Source organism: Strix aluco, chromosome 1, assembly GCF_031877795.1.
Source record: "Strix aluco isolate bStrAlu1 chromosome 1, bStrAlu1.hap1, whole genome shotgun sequence".
NCBI classification, from domain to species: Eukaryota; Metazoa; Chordata; class Aves; order Strigiformes; family Strigidae; genus Strix; species Strix aluco.
The window spans coordinates 104765782-104787353 of record NC_133931.1 but is presented as its reverse complement, the minus strand read 5'-3'; the positions used below and the strand labels follow the sequence as shown (position 1 = coordinate 104787353).

General features: G+C 37.2%; 1 protein-coding gene across 2 annotated transcripts in view; it reads left to right on the top strand.

Annotated features, from left to right (window-relative positions):
* Positions 1–21572, top strand: part of RECK (reversion inducing cysteine rich protein with kazal motifs) — a 62095-nt gene that overhangs the window by 27850 nt on the left and 12673 nt on the right. For both annotated transcript variants that reach the window (XM_074830007.1, XM_074830014.1), the window contains exons 7-14: positions 4292–4325; positions 5194–5391; positions 5790–6057; positions 7431–7610; positions 8575–8787; positions 9534–9670; positions 11927–12067; positions 15556–15744. In XM_074830007.1, coding sequence (XP_074686108.1) covers positions 4292–4325; positions 5194–5391; positions 5790–6057; positions 7431–7610; positions 8575–8787; positions 9534–9670; positions 11927–12067; positions 15556–15744 — 1360 coding nt within the window. The remainder of the gene's footprint in view (positions 1–4291; positions 4326–5193; positions 5392–5789; positions 6058–7430; positions 7611–8574; positions 8788–9533; positions 9671–11926; positions 12068–15555; positions 15745–21572) is intronic.

The window sequence follows — 21572 nt, the reverse complement described above, 5'->3', positions numbered from 1 at the left end:
AGGAGTTTTCAGCAGGGTTACTGAGAAAAATCAGGTCATGAGAAGATGATTAAATGCCAGAGCTGGTGTAAAGCATACACAAGACTATGCAACTGGGAGCAGGGAGAGAAGAGTTGAAAACAAGGTGGAAAAGAGAAGTAAGACCACCTCCTCTTAACAGAAGCACAACCATTATTAACAGTGATTCAGAAGTCTGTGGAACTATAGTTTCAAAGTACAGAAAGAAGATTTATTATCTAGTTAGGGCATCCTGCCTGTATAAAATTGGTGTGTAAAATTGTTCTAAGAAGCTAATTTTGTCTCAACTTGAGCCCTTCTTTAGAGGAGGAACATTGGTAGACATCATAATGTTCTCAACATCCTTCTCTGTTTTGTGTGTAGTTATAAACTGCAATCTGAGCTCACAGGGCCAGTGACACTGTTATCCCTGAGCTGCTTTTTAATAACTCTTTTGCAACATTCAACTTTTAAATAACATGACCATTTTTAACTGAGTTTATAGCAGCATCACATCATGATTCTAAGTATTGCTTGTGCAAACAGTATGGTCAAATACTTAAGTATACCCATGACAGACAGACTTCAGCCTTTTCAGGGGCCTCTACTGTCCCAGTGCATTAATTAATAAAGTTACAGTGGTGTTTTCTACCTGGCTGGTTTGTATGCCGCATTCCAGTGCTTAATACAGAGTGGGTGTGGAGAAGTCTAATTTCAGCAGCTTCTGAGATCAGTCAGATTTGGGTCAGAGTGATGTTGTGTATGGTAATTCCTATCTGACAGTTGTTTCTTCTTTCATACATGGAAGGTCCCAAAGAAACCAGGTGGCCACATTGAAACAGTGACTTGATGACCATTGTCTGGCATTCATAAGAGAAGGATGTATGGTACTATGAAAATGACATGAGCCTTTAGGCAACAATATAAATCTGTTCTTTACAGATGTAGGATGGTGACTCTGTCTACGTGTTCTGTTTCCATGAGTTCTCTTGTCCCTCTGTGTTACACAGATGAATGGGTGACAGGATTTGCTTTGTGGGTAGTAAAGAGGGAAAATCTGAAGTGAATCAGATGAAAACTTGCTGCTGGGATGAGGAATGTTGCTGTAAATTCATTCTGAGTCTCAGAGAAATTATGCAGTATCTGTGCTTTTGGGAGAAAAGGTCTAAAATTTGGTAGAGGATATTAGAAGAATGAAAATAAAATGTCTGAACTGTTACTTCATGAGGTTTTGGGCATTGTTTTATGTAAGGCAGACTTTTGAATTTTTGTGTGAGGTGTGCTTGATAGACTTGTGCTTTTATTCATTATCACTAAAATTGTAAGTAGCTGGTGTTCATGGAAAACTAACTTATATTTTTAAGTTAGATTTGTGTTTATTCTCTTAGGGTCATTATTTCAGTGCCACATCTGCTATGGTTCACCCACGGTTTAAATTAATTTCTGACTGTAAATAGAAGTGATGCTGCTCACTACAGTATTTGGACTGTCCTCTTCAAAGTCTTGCATTTGACTGGTAACATATTTCACTACCTAAAAGTATATTATCCAAAAGATGATGTGATTGTGAGATTGTAGTAAACAGGATTGTGGCACTATGATTTACACTGCATAAAGAGTTTTATTGGCAAGTTGAAACTTGTGATTTAAATTACAACATAAAATCATTAATGACATGATACAAACTGAAAGACCAAGGCTTGAGGCTTTTCAAATCTAAGTTAAAATGTGAGTCTTCCACTTTTTGGTACAGTAAATAATTCTTTTGGGTCTTCAGATTTTCATCAGAACTGTCTGTGCAGGAATGCTAATTCATTTGAATGCTAATTCACGCATAGAGAGCCAATCTGTGTTTTGAAGTGCTTACTCTTAAATGAAAATGAAGAACAACATTTAAAAAGGAATCGTGTTTTTACTTGGGCACTTAGAAAACTTTCATGAGGAAAAAAAAAGATTAAAAAGGGAAAGTGGAATTGTAGAATTCTTTGATTCTCTAGTGGAATACACATGCTTAAGGAGTATAGTTTCAATGAAATAAGAAGTTGGGACTTTATAATTTACTGATTCTGGAGTCGGGATTTAAGACGTCTCTGAAGGTGAGTAGGTAAGGAAAAGGGTGCAGAAAGCTTGAGTTCTGTACTGGAGCTGTCTAGCAGAGATGAGACTGACTGCCTGTTTGTGCCGCTCCTGTGAACAGAGATATGTTCTGTATTTACCCTTCCCTATTCAGCATAACTGAAGCTGCTTGAGAGGAAATCCTCAGCATTCAAATGTTGTAGTTACTGGTATTTTTGAGTTAGCCCCTAGGAGATTTGATCACTTTGATATTTATTTTGGTTTTCTCTGTAATCCTACCTAGACTATAGGGAGGAAAATAAGGATACTGCAAAAACAGATTAATTGAAGTAAGTTATCTCTGAGAAAAAAGCAAGTAGAGAGTATGAATTGAAAAATAAACTCCTCCGCTCTGAACAATCTCTAAGACAAAAAGAAAAAAAAACATCACGGTGATCCCTAACACTTTTGTAATTTCTTGTCTTTAAAAATGTAACACTTCCATCTGTTTGCGGCAGTACAAATTTTCACAAAAGTACCTCAAAGATTATTGGAGATGCCCACTTCTCTGTAATGCAGTCAATACTAATAACTAAAGTAGATGAAGAATCTAGTGAATTACTGAGCTTAAGCTAGGTCTGCATTTTGAGGTATCTTCAACCGTAGAGGTAGTATCACATCTGATATTGTGCTGTACTGAATCAGGTTTTTAATCTTGCATGTTTGTGGATCAGTGTGACAGTGTTTCTGTTTTCTTCTCTAGATGCTGTGTAAAATACAAATTTGTTTAATGACGGGGATAGGGGAAACGAAGGAGATCAGGAACATTACAAAGATGGGAATTGTGTTTTGTCACTGTGTTAATGTAGTTGATCACTTTTTATGATCTAATACCGTGACAAGTGTGGAAGTCAGGTGTGGAGAGAATTCAAATTTCTTTTTCACAATCATATAATTTTAAAGGCTTTGATAATTGGCAACTACATTTTGAAATTTCAACCTCATGACTTCATCTTTTCATGGAGTTCCAGAAAGCTTATGTGCAGCATCTATTCTTTTTAAGAAGAAATGTGCTTTTTCAGTGTGGGGAAGACTGTGGTTGTTTTGGGCAAGAGTTCAGTAGGCTTGAGGGAGGTGATTCTGCCCTTCTACTCCTCTCTGATGAGACCCCACCTGCAGTGCTGCATCCAGCTCTGGAGTCCTCAGCACAGGAAAAACATGGACTTGGAGAGTGTCCAGAGGCGGGTCATGAAAGTGATCAGAGTGATGGAACACCTCTCCTATGAGGGAAGGCTGAGAGAGTTGGAGTTGTTCAGCCTGGAGAAGAGAAGGCTGTGGAGACACCTTATAGCGGCCTTCCAGTATGAAAGGGGCCTTTATAAGAGAGATGGAGACAAACTTTTTAGTAGGGCCTGTTTCAATAGAATGAGGAGTAATGGTTTTAAACTAAAAGAGGGTAGTTTCAGACTAGATACGAGGAGGAAATTTTTTATGATGAGGGTGGTGAGACACTGAAACAAGTTGCCCAGAAAGGTGGTAGATGCCCCATCCCTGGAAACATTCAAGGCAGGGTTGGACGGGACTCTGAGCAACCTGATTTAGTGGAAGGTGTCCCTGCCCATGGCAGGGGTGTTGGAACTAGATGACCTTTAGAGGTCCCTTCCAACCCAGACCATTCTGATTCTGTGATTGCTCTGTGGATTAGAGTCCCCTGAAACAAAACAGCAGAGTGTACATGTTTCCCTTCTTCTGTCATTTAATATGTTGTTTATGCTCCAGCTGTACCTTTTGGCTGCAGTTTGAGGGAGTTGATAGCACATTTTAGCTTTTAAGGTATATTGTTGTTCAGTGAGTTTGAGATTTTTCTATTTGCATGTATGCGTCTGTGCAGAGTTCTTTTTTTTTCCCCATAGAATCTTCAAACTTACTGTCATTTAAAAAAAAATTTGGGGACATCCTATTATAGCATGCTCTTTCTAAGTTAGTCCAGGAAAGTCTTCTTATGTACTTGCTTGAATATTTATCTATTTTATTGCGAGTGCACGCAGAACTCAGGTGGTGCCTGATGTTTTAATTTCCACTTTCAGTGGTTTTGTATCACGTTTTTGTTTTAATCCAAGCTAATTGGAACAGGTAATAACAAAGTTAGATTTATTAGCTCATTACAAGAAATGACTGGACATTTAAATGTTTATTTGAAGTTTTCTGGCTTGTAACACTATTTTTGTTTTGATTTCAGAATGCTCTCTTTAGTTGTATTAACAGAAATGAAAGTAAGTATGTAATGAATAGTTTGTCTTTTTTGTTTTTCTTTTAAATCATTCTATCCTTTTTTCTCTAAAATGTAAGAAATTCAGTGAGTGTACATATACACAAATCACATGGATTCAGTTCCATAGAAGGAAAAACCACATGCATAAATTTTCTTGCTCAAGTGATAAGGGGATTGAGCTGTTCGTATAATCTATATCAATTTATAATTTGTGTATCTGTACTTGTTTTTTCTGTCCTATTTTGATGATTGCTTAGAAGGTCATTTTTTTCCTCTGCTTTGTTCATTTGATGAGTGTTAAGTAACAAAATTAAATGCATAGATGAAATCTTGCATCATGCAAATGTTTTGTTGCCTGATGTCTGTCTATATAAAATTAAATCAGTGTCTCAGAATTAATTCTAATAAAAGTATTTCTCAAGAACTGTATGTTTAATAACATATCAAAAATGACTGAATCACAATCCATCTGTCTTTTTTTGAATGAGTTTTAGGATACTACTCTTATTTATTTGTTTGCTATTAATATTTGTCTAATAATTCAATTATAGGACAAGTCTGGTTACCTTAAATAAGAACAAAATAGCTGAAGATAAAATTCAGCTGACTCACTGGTGTCTTGAACTTGAGTTCAGCATGGCTTTAGGGACTTTTTTCTCCAGCCAAACAAACAAATGTAACTTGGCTAGTTACTGATATTCCCAGCCGTTCTGTAGACAGAGGTTATTTTGATAGAGCATAGAAGAATTTCTTCATTTTTTTTCACAGTAATACGTTGAGCATCATTGTGTGTGGTATAGACATGCTCATTTCTTCATTTCTCTGTGTAGAAACACTTAGATTTTCTGTTGTTTTTTTTGTTTCCCCAGTGGGGTCAGTCTGTTGCAGTTATGCAGGTCATCATACAAACTGTCGGGAATATTGTCAAGCAATTTTTCGGACAGACTCTTCTCCTGGTCCTTCACAAATTAAAGCAGTTGAAAATTACTGTGCATCTATTAGCCCTCAGCTTATACACTGTGTGAACAACTATACACAGTCATATCCAATGAGAAATCCTACAGATAGTAAGTATTCAAAAAATCCTTCTTTACTGAAGGTTATAAAAAAATATTGAAAATGTTTGAGGATTGGATGCACTTTTTATCTAAAATGTGTTATTGTATAAATCTAGTGTATAAATTGTATTAATGTATTTCTATATTATAATTGTAATTATATGAATTTATATAATGCTAACTTTGTAGGTGCATTATTGATTTTTATTTATTTTTTTAATTCTACATATTGGTGTTGGGTTTTTTTCCAGAGTTTATTCTGTTTGCATTTAAAAGAAGCAGTGTTATTTGAGATTACTGGGTGGGGGGAAGCTTCCTTATAGCACTTTTTCTCTGAGGTCTATTATGTCATGCATCTTGGTGGTTGTTGTATGTTTGATCATTAACTATTTTTAATTGTTTAACAGGTTTGTATTGCTGCGATAGAGCAGAAGACTATGCATGTCAGACTGCTTGTAAAAGAATTCTAATGTCAATGAAAACAGAGCTTGAAATTGTTGATGGACTTATAGAAGGCTGTAAAACAATGCCTCTCCCTCAGGATCCACTTTGGCAATGTTTTCTTGAGAGTTCAAGATCTGTTCACCCAGGAGTAACTGTGCACCCTCCGCCTTCCACAGGCCTTGATGGAGCTAAGCTCCATTGCTGTTCTAAAGCAAATTCTTCCACATGTAGGTCAGTATCTCTCTACCCTTGTTTCCAACTGTGGAAATGCTTCAGAATTTGTCTTCTATCAGGCCTTTGCCTGCATGTTGCTATGTACGTCTAATAAAGTGTTCTGTGAATTCCTAGAAAAAATACAGGTTTAGATAATAAGACGGGTGTCACATTCTGTCCAATACTCGCTTTGTATCTCAAAAAATACTGTTCCATAAGAGGAATCACACTTTTCCTACACTTAGCACTGGCTTAGTATGGCACACACCCTAAGTTAATGAAACCTGTACCTTACTTGTGGTCATAATAGCCAATATTGCAACAAGATGAAGAGGCCTTAACCAGATGCTAAAGAGAGCCCAGGGGACAATGAACTGCATAAACTCTCAAGTATCTAGTTGCTGCATGTTAAAACCTTAGTAGTATTCCTTACTAGATGCTATTCAGATTTTTGTCAATGAAACATAACTTAGGTTATTTAATAAATAATGGAGGTAACTATTACAACATTTTAAAAAAATATGTTTTCAGCCAATAGTTGCATGTCTGCAAATAACTGATTGGAGCATTTTTAGTTTAGAGTGGTTATCTGTTCACTTTAAAAATAGATCATTATTGCATTTTAAATGCATTAGTATGTCAAAATAAGTTGCAGACATTGATTTTTGAGCTGTTGCTTCCTTTTATATGCTTTTATATCAGGGCAGTTGATACAGTATCTTTTGGTTGCTTGCTTTGACAATGAGTTCTAAAAATGGATCCTTCCCTCAAGTTTTCAATATGCAGTAGACTTTAACAGTACAGTGAAGTTCCATACCTTCAGTTGGGATGGGAACAGTTGTAGTTTGTAGGATACTGCTGCAAACAAAGTGGCTAGGGTATTTCTGACATCAGGAAACATCTTAAACACGAGCAACAAACAGTACGCCTGTTTCAAACATCAGGGCAAAAGAAGAAATGTATTGCTTGCCACTCATTTCTGGAGGAGGAGGAGGTGTGATTTGAAGGATCGGATTAGTAGTTGTTCATTATCATATCAATCTAGATTTATTACAAGTAAAATTAGCTGGGATAGTTCTCACCTCAGAGTCATTAGTTCATGTTTCCAGCTATTAGATTTTTATTGGATATTGCAGTTTTATAATTTTGAAGTCTTTCAGTCTTACTAGCTTAAAGATTTGCTAGCATTGTTAAGCAAAACTGAAAACTTAGAAAACACCGAGGTGGGTTTATGTGCTTTGAGCGCAACAGTCTCGCAGGGTGCTAACACAATCTTTTACAGTGAGTGTAGGCTGTTGTGATCAGCAAAGAAATTATAGGCTCTGCTATATCTGAATGACTGTTGTTCTTTTAATTTTATTTTCTTCATCTATATTTATTTTTTTTTTCAGAGAGCTCTGCACTAAACTTTATAGCACGAGCTGGGGCAATTCACAGAGCTGGCAAGAATTTGATCGCTTTTGTGAGTATAATGCAGTTGAAGTTTCCATGTTGACCTGTTTAGCAGATGTACGAGAACCTTGTCAGCTGGGCTGTAGAAATCTTACTTACTGCACTAATTTTAATAACAGGTAGGAGAGAGACACTGAATATTTTATAAAGGAATTCCTGTGCTTTGATTTAAAAAATAAAAGAAAATGTTTTTCAGTCTTATTTTGAGATTGTATGTAGCTGTCTTTCTGCGAATATTTCTTTAGATGATTTAAAAATAAACAGTTTTTCTTTAGAATAAACTTTTGAAAATGTATTTAACAACAGACATAACAAAACTTACAAGATAAAAGCTAGCCCATGAACTTGGAACATGTCATCATGTGTTAGCAGCATATTCCTCTGTCTTACTGTATAGTCAAGGAAGCCATGATTACTGGAATGTTCTGTATTATAAATAAGGTAAAAATGCTTGTCAAATTTACATGTTGGGCTTTTTCAGAATTCCTTTTCTTTCAGAGATATTTCTGTGGTTTTATACTCTATAGGGCAAAATGCATGATTCAAGAGTGATGCCTGAATTAGTAATTTCAAGGTTGCAAATTAAATAGCTTGAGTTTCAAAAAAGCATCTAAAATTTTGTTAGCTATTAGAGAGCTCTGGCTTTTCTTTGAAATAGTATACAGTGGCATGAGTGTTATATGAGTAGTAGAATCACATATGTGATAGATGCAGCCTAGGCAAATATAAATGATAAATCAACTTGCGTTAGTGATTCACCAGATTCACCGTATTCGCACAGATATTTGGGATATCTAAGATACTTGCTTTTAAGTCAGCCTTCTTCAGGTTAGAAAAATCTAAGTGATATTTATCTAAGAGGTAGGAGTGAGAAGAGAGTTTCAGCCTTAAGTCTTGAAGAGCTTATTTTCCTTAAAGACAGAATTCAAATTGATTTTGATCTTGCTGTGGAAGGGATTAATTTCTTTTATACCACAAAAAGCAAGCAATATCAAGGTTGTAGAATTCTATGTGGTGAAAGGTAAAATGTGTGGTGTTTTCTTTTTCTTGTATACATGCTGTATCTTAACTTTTTCTTTTAAGACCAACAGAACTTTTTAGGAGCTGCAATACTCAGTCAGACCAGGGAGCCATGAATGACATGAAACTATGGGAAAAAGGGAGTATTAAGATGCCATTTATAAACATTCCCGTGCTTGATATTAAAAAATGCCAGCCAGAAATGTGGAAGGCAATTGCCTGCTCGCTGCAGATTAAACCGTGCCACAGCAAATCTAGAGGAAGTATTATCTGCAAGTAAGTACTGTGGGGAGGGAAAAAGCAGTTTAAAGGTTCTGCTGATGATTTTAATGAGAACTAAAAAGCTGCTGTAGTAGTACTGTTTGACTTGTTAGGAAAACATGAGAAGGCAAACATGGAAGGAATATGAGCTTGCATAGTTGCCATTGCCTGAATCTCCATCACTGTAAATGGAAGATTCTTGCCTGTTAATGAGATGGATATATATGCTTCCATTGTAAAGTTGATTTATTGTTGGAGTTTTTATAGACACCAGAGAGCCAAAAAACCTTTCCTCTTTTTTTGGTTTCGGGACCTTCTGGTGATTTTTCAGCTGACAAAGGTCTGAAAAAAATGAAGTTTATTTTTTGAAAAAATAAATTTTGAAAGTAGGTGATTGGGTATAAAGTTCAACCCCTAGTAGACATTAGTAAATCAAGGAAATGTTTGGTCTTCAAAGATACATGCATATGATGCCATAGAAAAGAAAGATCGCCAAGCCCAAAGTAGAGGAAGAGTAGTAGTGTAAGCAATAGTTCCTGTCTTTGTGTCACAAGTTTGTTCCTCTCCCTGTATGTAAAACGTAACATATACATACATAAATGTATATGAAAAGTGTGTATATATATATAAAAACACTCTGTTGTGAGGCAGAAGGGGAAGATTGTGGATTCAGGGAAGGGAAGAATATGGAAAGACATCTTTTTCATACAAGACCTTTTATCTTCGAGTTCATGAAGTTCTGTTTCTTTATTTATCTGAAGATCAGACTGTGTGGAAATACTGAAGAAATGTGGAGATCAGAATAAATTCCCTGAAGGCCACTCAGCTGAAAGTATTTGTGAGCTCTTATCTCCAACAGATGACTTGGAGAACTGTATCCCATTGGATACATACCTGAGTAAGTATCAACATACCTATGCAACAAAATTATAAACCAAGATACTTTGCTTATCATTGCTTTTAATAATTTTCATTATTTCTTTTAATGAAAATTGTATTGAATTTGAGACATTTTATTTAGCGTACTAGAGGAAATTGGATTTTTTTCAAATTGTCATAGCTCATTACATTTATTCCTTCTTGTACTGGTTGTATGTGGCAAGGTTGTTTTGGTAGCGATGGAGGCTGCAGGGGCTGTGTGGGAAGATGTCAGGGACTGCACTGTGCCAGACACAGTCAGCTTGGCAGTGGGCCCACTATAGACCAAACCTGAGCCACTTAGCAAACTTTGTAGTTCCTCTGTGAAAACATGTTTAAGAAAGGGCAAAAAGTGCCCGACAGGAGGAGAAGGGAACAGGAAGAGTGAGAAACAAGGGTAGCACCGAGGTCAGAGGAGCAGGAGGAGAGGAGGTGCTCCATGACAGAGGAGATATCCACAAGGCAGTCTGTGGAGGACCCCTATGCCACAGCGGGTGGGTATACCCTGGAGGAAGCTGTAGCCCGTGGAGGGCCTGTGCTGGAGCAGAGGAAAGGTGTGAGGAGGAGTGAGTGGCAGACAGAAACTGCTGTGTACTGACCATAGTCACCATCATCCCTCTCCCTTCCCAATCCCCACTGGATCACTTGGGGCAGAGGCAGAGAAATCTGGAGTGAAGGTGAGCCTGGGAAAGGGAGGGAGGAAGAAAAAAAACTGCTTTAACGTCTGTTTTTTTGTTCCCATTACCTGAATCGGTAATTAGATATTCATTTTAATTGCCAATAAATTTAGTTAATTTTCTCCAAGTCAAGTCAGTTTTGCCCATAATGATAATTCTTATGCAATCTCCCTGTCTTTATCTCAGCCCATGATCTTTTCTGTTCCTGTTCTGCCTATTTTCTACCCCCATTTCATCTGGGATGGAGGGGACTGAGTGGGAGTTTGGCTGTTAGCCAAGGCTAATCCACCACGCTTCTCTTTTGGGGATTTTGTTCATTCAGTGCAAGTACACTAATCTGTACCATCTAATAATCTGGCTTGTTGAATTTCAATGATTTATACCTACTTGAAAACAGACTAGTTAATCTTACTTTAAGAAAACTCTGTTCTTCAAGAAGTCATCTCACATGCCAAAAAGGTACTATAATAACATTTATTTAAGAACAAAAGCTGGATCATGCTTGGGAGGACTGATCTCAAATAAATGTCACTTAAACAATAGCACAATTTAGAGCACAATTTCTTGATGTACAAAATGACACTTTTGCCTGATGCATAAACTCTGTTCTTTTAACTGCAGTTAGAATAACCAAAAACCAAATCAACTCTTGGGGCAATAGAACATGAGTTTAGGAGGTATATGGAAGAACTAAACTTTTGTGATTCTGTTTTCTTCTAGTATATCTTATCCCTCAGTGTGGAATACAACTGTATTAGTAAAATTCCATCTTGGTTCTGGATTTCATTTAAATTAATCCTTTTACATTATTTTCCAAATCTGCTCTACCCTATTACTACTTCCTATTGCATATTTATCTCTGTAGAATTTAGACCTTTTTAGCCTTACAGGATTTAACTGGTTTATACCTTCTTGCAAATTAAATTTTGATATTTCTTTCTCAGAATCCCAGGAACTTTGAAAACAGTAAAATTTTGGTTATTAAGATCTGCAACTGAAAGCATGCCTCAACAAATAAATTGTTCCCAGAGAGACAATATATTGAAGCTTTGGGTGGTTCTTTCCATTTAGATGCTGCTTTTCCATATTGTCTTCCCTTTCCTTAATTTTGTCACAGCAGAACATTACAAGTGAGTTAAAGGGAAAACAGAAACAAAAGTTTTATCAATTGTAGCAAACTTGGTTAAACATCAAGTGTACTTTAAACCTCCCAATTTGTTAATCATTGACTATGAGACTTCTCTTGATTAAGCTGCCAGTCATTGTCAGTTTGTATTTTTGTCATATAGAGAAAATTACTGGGAAAGCAAGGTAGAGGAAATATATTTTGCTTGTGAAGAATCATCTGGCTGATTATTTCCAGGATTGAGGACTAAACTTTTGAAATAAGTTAACTACCTTGTCATGTTAAGCTTCTACAAGTATAGTTTAAAAAAATTAAAAATATTTCACAGAATTGTCAAAAATATGATTTTACTGAATGTGAGAAATGCCATACTTTACTGAAGAAAAATAGATTTCATTTAAATTAATATAGATGCTGTATATTCTCTTTTCAGGCCCAAGTTCTTTAGGTAACATTGTAGAAGATGTTACACATCCATGTAATCCGAATCCATGTGCAGCTAATCAGTTATGTGAGGTAAACAGAAAAGGATGTCAGTCTGGAGAACTGTGTCTTCCATATTTGTGTGTGCCAGGTAAGGGGTTTTGGACTGTCTACCTGAATTTTGCTGATAAACATATGTTACTGAAATTTTGTTGAAAGTTTTAAAGTGAATTGCTGATATCCCAAACGAACTATTCTCACAATTATCTTGTGTTTTCAAAAGCTGTAGCCTACCTTCTAGGTCTCTTCATTTTTCTATGTGTTTCCATTTTTATTGTCCACTGAAACATAACATCTTATTAGAAGATACATTACTTATTTTGTTTCAGAAGAAATAAATGTCCATACACAGTCTCTAAGCAGCCTTCCTGCTATTTAAAATTGCAAACATGCAATACTACAAATACAGTGCAGCTCACTGCTGCTGCAGACACCATGGCATGTATTGCCCTGTATTTCCTTACATTATTAGCCATATCCACATTATTTCCATACTGGTGAAGTAAATGGACATTATGTCTTCCCTTGAGATTAATGAAAATCAGGCTGTCCGTCATGGGAGGACATTTTAAGACTCTGAGAATCTGATCAAATGCAGGATGCCCTGGGATGTACATTTGCATTGGCAGCAATTCCAGTGTCCAAAGTTCAAGATGTTATCTTACATGGAATTGTCCCAAATCCTTCTTCGTAGGCCAGGTCAACTTCTCAAAATCTCTCCAGCAGCTCATAGGTAACTAGTTCCAGTCTGAGTAAATTCACAGAATCATCTAGGTTGGAAGGGACCTTGAAGATCATCTAGTCCAACCGTTAACCTAGCACTGACAGATCCCAACTACACCACATCCCTCAGCGCTATGTCAACCCGCCTCTTGAGCACCTCCAGGGATGGGGACTCCACCACCTCCCTGGGCAGCCCATTCCAATGCCTAACAACCCGTTCTGTAAAGAAATGCTTCCTAATATCCAGTCGAAACCTTCCCTACCAAAACTTGAGGCCATTACCTCTTGTCCTATCGCTCATTACTTGGTTAAAGAGACTCATCCCCAGTTCTCTGCAACCTTCTTTCGGGTAGTTGTAGAGGGTGATGAGGTCTCCCCTCAGCCTCCTCTTCTCCAGACTAAACAACCCCAGTTCCCTCAGCCGCTCCTCGTACGACATGTGCTCCAGACCCTTCACCAGCTTCGTTGCCCTTCTCTGGACACACTCGAGTAATTCAATGTCCTTTTTGTAGTGAGGGGCCCAAAACTGAACACAGGAATCGAGGTGTGGCCTTACCAGTGCCGAGTACAGTGGTAAGATCACTTCCCTGTCCCTGCTGGCCACGCTATTTCTGATGCAAGCCAGGATGCCATTGGCCTTCTTGGCCACCTGGGCACACTGCTGGCTCCTGTTCAGCCAGCTGTCAATCAACACCCCCAGGTCCCTCTCTGACTGGCAGCTCTCCAGCCACTCCTCCCCAAGCCTGTAGCGCTGCTGGGGGTTGTTGTGGCCCAAGTGCAGCACCTGGCATTTGGCCTTATTGAAACTCACACAGTTGGCCTTAGCCCATCGCTCCAGCCTGTCCAGATCTCTCTGCAGAGCCTCCCTACCCTCGAACAGATCAACACTCCCAAATTAATACCCAGACTTTTTCTTAAGAGCTTCACTGTTGCTTCTTCATTGGATTCAGAGTGCCCAGGTTTAGGGCTTGGGAAGGAAGTGACATGGCACATAACTGCTTTGCCTCTCTTTTCTTCTTTCTACTACTTGAGCTTGCAGCACTGATGCAGCATCTCTGCACTTCATCTTTAATGACTGACAGAGCTATGAGTTCGTTCGTTCATTCAAGAAAAAAGGCAGAATCACAAGGCACATTAGGTCTGTGTCTCTCCCAGATCTGTATGTAGACTTGTAGTTTGGAGGAAAATGACACGGACTTTGGGAAACAACAAAAATATGAATAATGGATCTTGTTCTGCCTTGTCCTTCCACAAGACACACGGTGCTGCTTCTCATTAATGATGATGTCTGGAGGTGCAACAGTACACCGTACACAGCTGACTACGTTTCTGCTGCTGCTCTGAGTGACACATAGGTGTGTGTCACATAGGAGTGAGAACATAAGTGTTGTCTAACTTCTGCATCATGCGCAAATGTGAGCTGAGAGGGAAGACAATATGGGGAGGGAGCCTCGTATACAATGAGTTTCAGCTGTCTAACTTTGAAACGTTGAAATGGTAGGCTTGGATGGTGTTGGTAACAAGGGTCAAATCTACAAAGGAGGTGGGAGACTGTATGATGTCCAACTTCTACAGCCCCTTCATCTACCTTAGACACCAGTAGGGCTTGACACAATTTTTCCCCTTTCTTTAAAGCAAAAGGTGTCATTCAGTGACATGAGGGATCACCTGTGGTTCTTGAAGCAAAGAAGAAAGCTTGCATTTGGTGAATGCTTGAACACATGTTGTGACAGAGACAGAGAAACTGAGAGCGACACTGTTTTTTAAACTGAATTGCGTGAAGCAGCCTCCTTTCTAGAGCAAGTGATAGAGAACATTGCCATAACAGTCTCATGTTAGTTCCCTGAGCCTCTTTTGTTCCAGCAGTTCTGTGGATGATCAGCAGTTTCTCCAGTGATTTTTAATTACAAAGGGGAAAACTGGGGTTTGCTTCACTCGTACATGTCCTACGCTTGTGCTCTCCTAAAAGCGAGGGTAGACTTCAGCTCATTTTTTGGGAGTCTAGGGACATTGAATTGGTTATGTCTCTCTGACCCTCACAAAATATTTTTGTTCTGAAAAGCTGAGCATTATTACTATAGAGGTTGTATTGTCTTCACTTGCTGCAAAAGTCATGCAAAGTGATGTGAAAACAAGCTCACCTAGAGCTTTTGAAGAGATAGTTTACTTTCTCTAAACATTGGAAGATGACTTTTATGTTTGAATTCAGTCTTTTTATTGGTTGAAAGTTCTGGGGGATTTGTTGCAGTTCATCTCTTCTAGGGTAATTTTAATCTACTATTTCTTTTATTATTTTTTTCCTTGCAATTTTTAAAACCATTTTTCTTCTTTTCCGTTCTTTTTTTTAAACCCAGTTTTCCTGCTTTTTCTCTTTCTCCTTTCTTCATGTCTACCTGTAAGAGTCCTTCAGTGTTCACATAAGAGGTACCAGTAGGGAAGGAAGACACAATAAAATATGTGAAAGCAGGGAAATGACTGGACTTTGATTGTGAGACCCTTCAATTCAGGTTCTGTATTGGAGAGAGTGAAGCGTATGTGGTATTGGTCATATCACATACATTTCCTACTACTATAGAACTGTGAAAAATGAAATTACTTGAGAATCATTGGAATTACCAGTGTTTTTCTCTACAGTGATATTTCTACAGGTACTTCAGAACATTATATCAAGCAGCTATCTTCTATTTCTGCTACTTGTTGCCTCAAGAAATGTGTGAATTTGTCTAAAGAGTGAGAGCAAGGCTGCTTTAGGAACACCTCAGCTTTTTCACAAGTCAAAGAGTAGTAGTTATTTTTGGTAGTGGCTCTTGCCAAAGTATTAACTAAATATGAGCTAAAATTTCTCCTTGTATATAGGTTGCAAACTGGGAGAAGCCTCAGATTTTATTGTCCGACAAGGTACACTTATTCAGGTTCCATCCTCAGCTGGTGATGTTGGTTGTTACAAGATTTGTACCTGTGGACACAGCGGATTGCTAGAAAACTGCATGGAAATGCGTTGTGTTGACCTCCAAAAATCATGCATTGTTGGAGGACAAAGAAAAAGTAAGTATTAGAACAGTAATTATATCTTTATATAGCACCTGCTCCTTAATCGATGAATTTGGAAGTACGTATGAAGACCCAGAGGATCTGAATGCAGAGTTTATCAGAAAATACAAAAGTTAGTGTTTGCATCCCTGTATATAATACTTGTTTAACTCTTACATATGCTGGAGGGTTCCATTATTTAAATCAGTGATGAACTGTGTCTGTCTCAACCAATGAAAGTCCTATGTGAAGCGTGTTCTTAGGACATCATTTTTCAACCTAGAGGTCACTGACTTGCCTCGCATCTCTTGTATTTCGTGGTACTTGATAATAGGTAGCTTCCTTTCTGGTAGAAGAACTTGCTGGTGGGAACTCTGAGGAGCCAGTAGGCAGCAGGGATGAAGCAACAACAGCAAAACAAATTGATCTGCTTTAAGCATGCTGTAGTTGTGAGGTTTAAGCACAGTACAACTGACTATAAATGGCTGCCTGTTTCCTGGATTCCAACTTTGCAGGTACTCTCAGTCTACTTTTAACAGCATTGGATATCTGCTGACCAAGGGAGGTGTCTGGGGAAGATTATGAGAAAAGGCAGGGGATTTAATCATACTTTCCATGGATATTCTCCCAGAATCTGTTCTGTGCTTCAGACCACAGACACCTTGAGCAGGGGATGGTTTCTTTACTAGTTCCTAATGGTTGGGGGAGTTTTGGTTTGGTTTGTGGGTTTTTTTCCTTCCATGGATTTTAAATATGTGTTTAAAAAAATCAGAAACTTTTATCCTATAACCTCTGGCAAGAAATTCCATATGTTATGTGTGCTTAAATACCCTTCTTTTTTTGGTAGGGTTTGCAAGGGATTTGTGTTAATTTGAGCCTTGATAGTTTGTTTCATCTGGTTTCTCTTGGTTCATGAGATTCATCCTAGTTCTTATATTGAAAAAGCTGATGAATGATTGTTAGCTATTTGCTTCCTCTTTCACACTTCATATTCCCCTCATACTCAGGTTTTTTTTCTCCAAGCCAGTTCCTATTCTATTTAATAATTCCTTATATGAAAACAGTTGTACACTTTTGATCATACTTATTACCCTACTGTGTATCTTTTTCTAGTTTTTACATTTTCTTTTGAAATGGGAACTGGAACTTCATGCACTATTCACAGTGCAGGTGCCCAATCAACTGTGTGTAATAGCAAAATGATGTTCCTTTCATAATTATTCTGAACATTATATTTTTTTGGCTGCTAATTCTATTGAGGTCATGCTTTCACAGAGCTGTCTATTGTAACACTACGGTCCAGTTCTTAAGTGGAAATAGCTCACAGGTCATCATCTGAATTGTTAGGGAATCGCTTTATGTTCAGGACAATGAATTTCCTCTGCCATATCCTTTCCTAGTTGCTCAGTGTGGTGAGATTTTTCTTGCAGTTCTTCATTATTTGGTCATTCGTGCCTTAATGTTATTGATAGACTTTGTCATGTAAATACTTGCACTTGTTTTTTTGGATCACCTATAAATACATTGAAACAGAACAGCCACTGCACAGATCATGGAGACTCCTCCAGTGACCTCCCTTCATTATCCATTTATTCTGTTTCAGAGTTATTTATCCATGTGAGTGCCTTTTTTCCTATCTCTACATTTTTTTCTTGAAAGTCTATATTAAAGAGCTAGTAAATGTCTGTTGGTTATTGAAGTGTATCAACCTGATTTTCTGTTGTCCACATGCTTATTGACTCCTTCAGATAATCCTAAAAGATTTGTTTTGTGACTTGCACAAAAACTGTGATTCCTTCCCCTGATGTATCGTATTTAGGTATGTGTCCACTGATGCAAAGTTCTATATTTTTACCACATTTTAGTTGCACAAAATTAAGTTTACCTATCTTCAGTATCCACAGAACACTTTTCTAAAAAGCGTATATATTTTAGCCACTTGCATTGGTATCCAAATTCTGGGGAAGTTTAAAGCAAGAGGTTACAAATAAATTCGCTTATATTAGCGGGTATTTCACAACTGAGTTCATCTGGAAATTTTTGGTGAATACCTTCTGGTTTTGCAGAGTCATTAGCATTTGTCTGTCCAAGAGCTGCTTCTGAGGCAGGTTCTCTAACACATTGCCTGTGAAGAAGGTACTCAGTTTAGACTTTTATCCTACTTACTGATTCATCCAGCTTAAAGTTTGTTAGCATTCACACACGTATTCAGAGTAGGAAGCATACACACAAAGAGGGTAAAAATAGGATTTAATAAAAGTATAGGATAAATAAGTTTTGCACAGTCCCAAAATTCTCTTCCCTTGGAATCACATAATAAATCTGATATCCGTTCAGCCAGTTATACTGTTTTAGTTCACATGGCATTCTGAAGAGGGAGTTTCTTTTACTGAGTGATGTTGGTAGGTTTCACACCAAGGACAACAGTTTTTAAAAAGTGTTTAAAAGACTGTTCTGCTAATGTGTACAAACATGTTGGAAATACATATCTGTCATCTGCAGACTGTCCTCTGCACTTGGATTTTTTTTTTTTTAAACCTTCATAGCTTGCAGTTGAGTATCACAATGTCGCCTATGCCTTTCAGCAAAAAACCATTCTTTTTTAAATGAAATTAATATTAAGTATTATAGTTTAACATATTAATCACTGGCACTAACATACACTTTAAAATGAACATGTAAGCATATACATTATGATACCAAAGATATATTGAATACCGTGGTTCTTTATAGCAATAATAAAATACAATAATTGTAATGAAAAGGAATATAATTTAAAAAAAGAGAGAGAAATAAAACCCAAGAAAAGACAAGTGATGCACAGTGCAGTTGCTCACCATCTGCTGACTGATGCCAGAGCAGCAATTTCCTGCCCCCCCCAACCAACTCCCCCCAGTTTATACACTGAGCATGATGTCCTGTGGTCTGGAATATCCCTTTGGCTAGTTCGGGTCAGCTGTCCTGGCCATGCTCACTCCCAGCCTCTTGTGCACCTCCTTGCTGGCAGAGCATAGGAAACTGAAAAATCTGTAACTATGGATAAGTGCTACTTAGCAACAATTAAAACATCAGTGTGTTATCAACATTAATCTCGCACTAAATCCAAAACACAGCACTACACTAGTTAGTAGGAAGAAAATTAATTCTGTCCCAGCTGAAACCAGGACAAAAGTCTTTCTCCTGCTGATTTCCTTCTGCTAGGTAACTGTAAGATAACACTTCTTTGCTTTAACAATAAAAGAATGCTATCTATCTCTTTCTTGATTTAGGTTTAAATTATGAATTTTCTAAAATAACTTTACTGTTACAGTTCAGAGATTAGATGGCATGGGTAACAAGCGTTAATTCGCTTCTACCTAATCTGACAAAGTAGTTGAAAAAGATGTGAGAAGTGGTGCTGTTTAAAAAGTTATATTGATTTATTTTCAGATTTATTCATTGCTTCAGAGCTTTAAAGGTGTACTTTTGTCATGCAAACCATCTCTATGCTCTTTGAAAAAAAAAAAAATAAATACTACTAAGATAGGGAAAATCTTACAAAAAGTCTTGAATACAAAATGGAGTCTGTGCTGAGCTGTAACCGGTCTGGAGCTGATGTTGTTGAATCAGTTGGCAAGCAAAAGACTTTCTGCTAGTGAACAGTTACATATTTCAGCACTGGACATTTAGTGTCTGTAAATCACTGCTTTTAATATAATGTCAGACTGAAGTCCAAGCATAATTAAAGCAAGTAAGAGATACCTAATAAGTCCAAAACAAGTGAGTCATTTTTTTACCATGTAATAAGAAAGAGTTATTTTCACATTAGGTAAATCTTAAGAAGCAAGGCAGTTCTTGTAGTTGCATTTGTCACAAACATAATTTTCTGATTGTGAACCAAACCCTGAAATCATGAAAGAGTATATAATTGGGATATTTCTCTCTTAAAAGATACCAAGCAGAGCTAAATAATCAATTGTACAATTATTTTCATCACTCAGGAAAGTCTGCCTGTAATGTTCCATGCATTTACAGCTTGTAAAATTTTTTTTGTTCATCCAAAGAGGATACAAGTCAGCCAAACATACTTAAAACTTATTTTTCTATTGCCAAATTGGTACCATTTGTTCATGGAAGCAGAACACTGAAAACGTCTTAACATTAATGATATATTTGATGGGCAGTTATAGAAAGTATCTGGTGAAAGTAGATGCTTTTAAAATACAGTCATTAGCAAATATATTATTTAAATGGTGACTGAAACCTTTTATGGACCATTCTGTCCAAAGAAACTTGTACTTTTTCAGATTATTGGTGAAAATAATCACAAAAATGTCTGAAGCTGTATTTGTGTTTTATGTTTGCACAGTGTATGTCTGTCACTTGTTGCAGTAACTGTAACAACAATATGTGTATGTGGTAGGCATGCAGTAAGTGCTGTCCATTTTAAAAAAAAAAAAAAAGCACCCAACCACCACAAAACCAAAACCAGACAGCTTCCTCTCTTTTGCCATCATTACTCATTAAGTATGTGTGGTGATTAAGACTCTAGGTATTATATAATAAAAGATAAAAATAGCTACATTCCAAATTTGTTAGATGATGTATTGAAAATAACTAATTAAAAATTTATGGTCACCATATGAACTTTTTGTAGTGACTATTTTTAATTGGTTTATATGTCAGTTGCAAAAAGCCAGGGTTTAGTCATAAACTCTGAACTGTGGTTTTTAAAACCATTCTCTATAAACCAAACAACCCTGAATGCTTTATCTGATGCTGGAGTTTTTTGTGTTGTGAATTGACTCCAGTTAATGAAACAACTACTGATGAAGAGGACAGTGTGCTGTGCATACTCTTTGATAGTGAAAGCCAATAGTCTTTGAAAGTTTTCAAGTGGATCCTAAGTTAGCTACTCTTTACTCTGAAGAATCACCTAAGAGATCCTGTGCTTAGCATTACATTTAAGCCTTGGAAACTTTTCTTCTTCCCTGCTAACGAATTCCTTCTTCCTTGAGTAGTACTGTGGTTTAAACTGATTTTTGAGCTACAGAGGTTTTCTCTTCCATCCCCTCTTGTTCTGCCATCATTTGTCTAGGAGTACCTCTTCTGAATTGCTCAAATGCTGAGGATTTTCCCTGTGCCTTTGTAATATTTTAAAAAAATTTTAATCCTTAATCTCAACCCTTTGAAAAGAGATTAGAGAGAATTGCCATATTTTGTAAGGCACAGTTAATCTTACGTTTTCCTGAAGAGCTGTGTATTTGTTGGTAGTCTTTAATAACCGATTTGGTTATGGATAGATTGGCTGTCACCAACAGGAATTGATTTTACATAAAACATACAACACGGTGAAGGGCAGTCACGTGGACAGTTCACAAAACCAAACTGGAATTGCTAAATTGAAGAAAAATTCCATAATTTGCAGTTTGATTCTTAGATTCAGGTGTGAAAAAGTTACTGATTTATAAAATGCGAAAATTAGGCAGATTGCTTCATCCTTAAAAGGCAGCTGTGATGGCGCGAGTTGCATCATTAAGGGCTCCTTTCCAAAAGCCAATGGGTGAACATAGACCTCTGTATTTGTGTGAGTCTTGTGCTGAATCTAGAGCTGGGTTTCTGTTCGGCTTTGCTACAGTCTTTCTTGTTCCCTGCTTTGGACAAAGGTGCATTGTAAGTTGTGCTGCTTGTTGAGGCTGAAATTACAGCTATAATGGATGCTGCAAAACAATAAAGACTGGAATGAAGCATTGGCACTTTTTACCTCTTGACAAAAAGTACACACAAAGGAAAGAAATGAGCACTACAGAGGAGTTTTGCATTATGTATGAGAGCATGGCTGATACTTTAGCAGTCTTCATTTA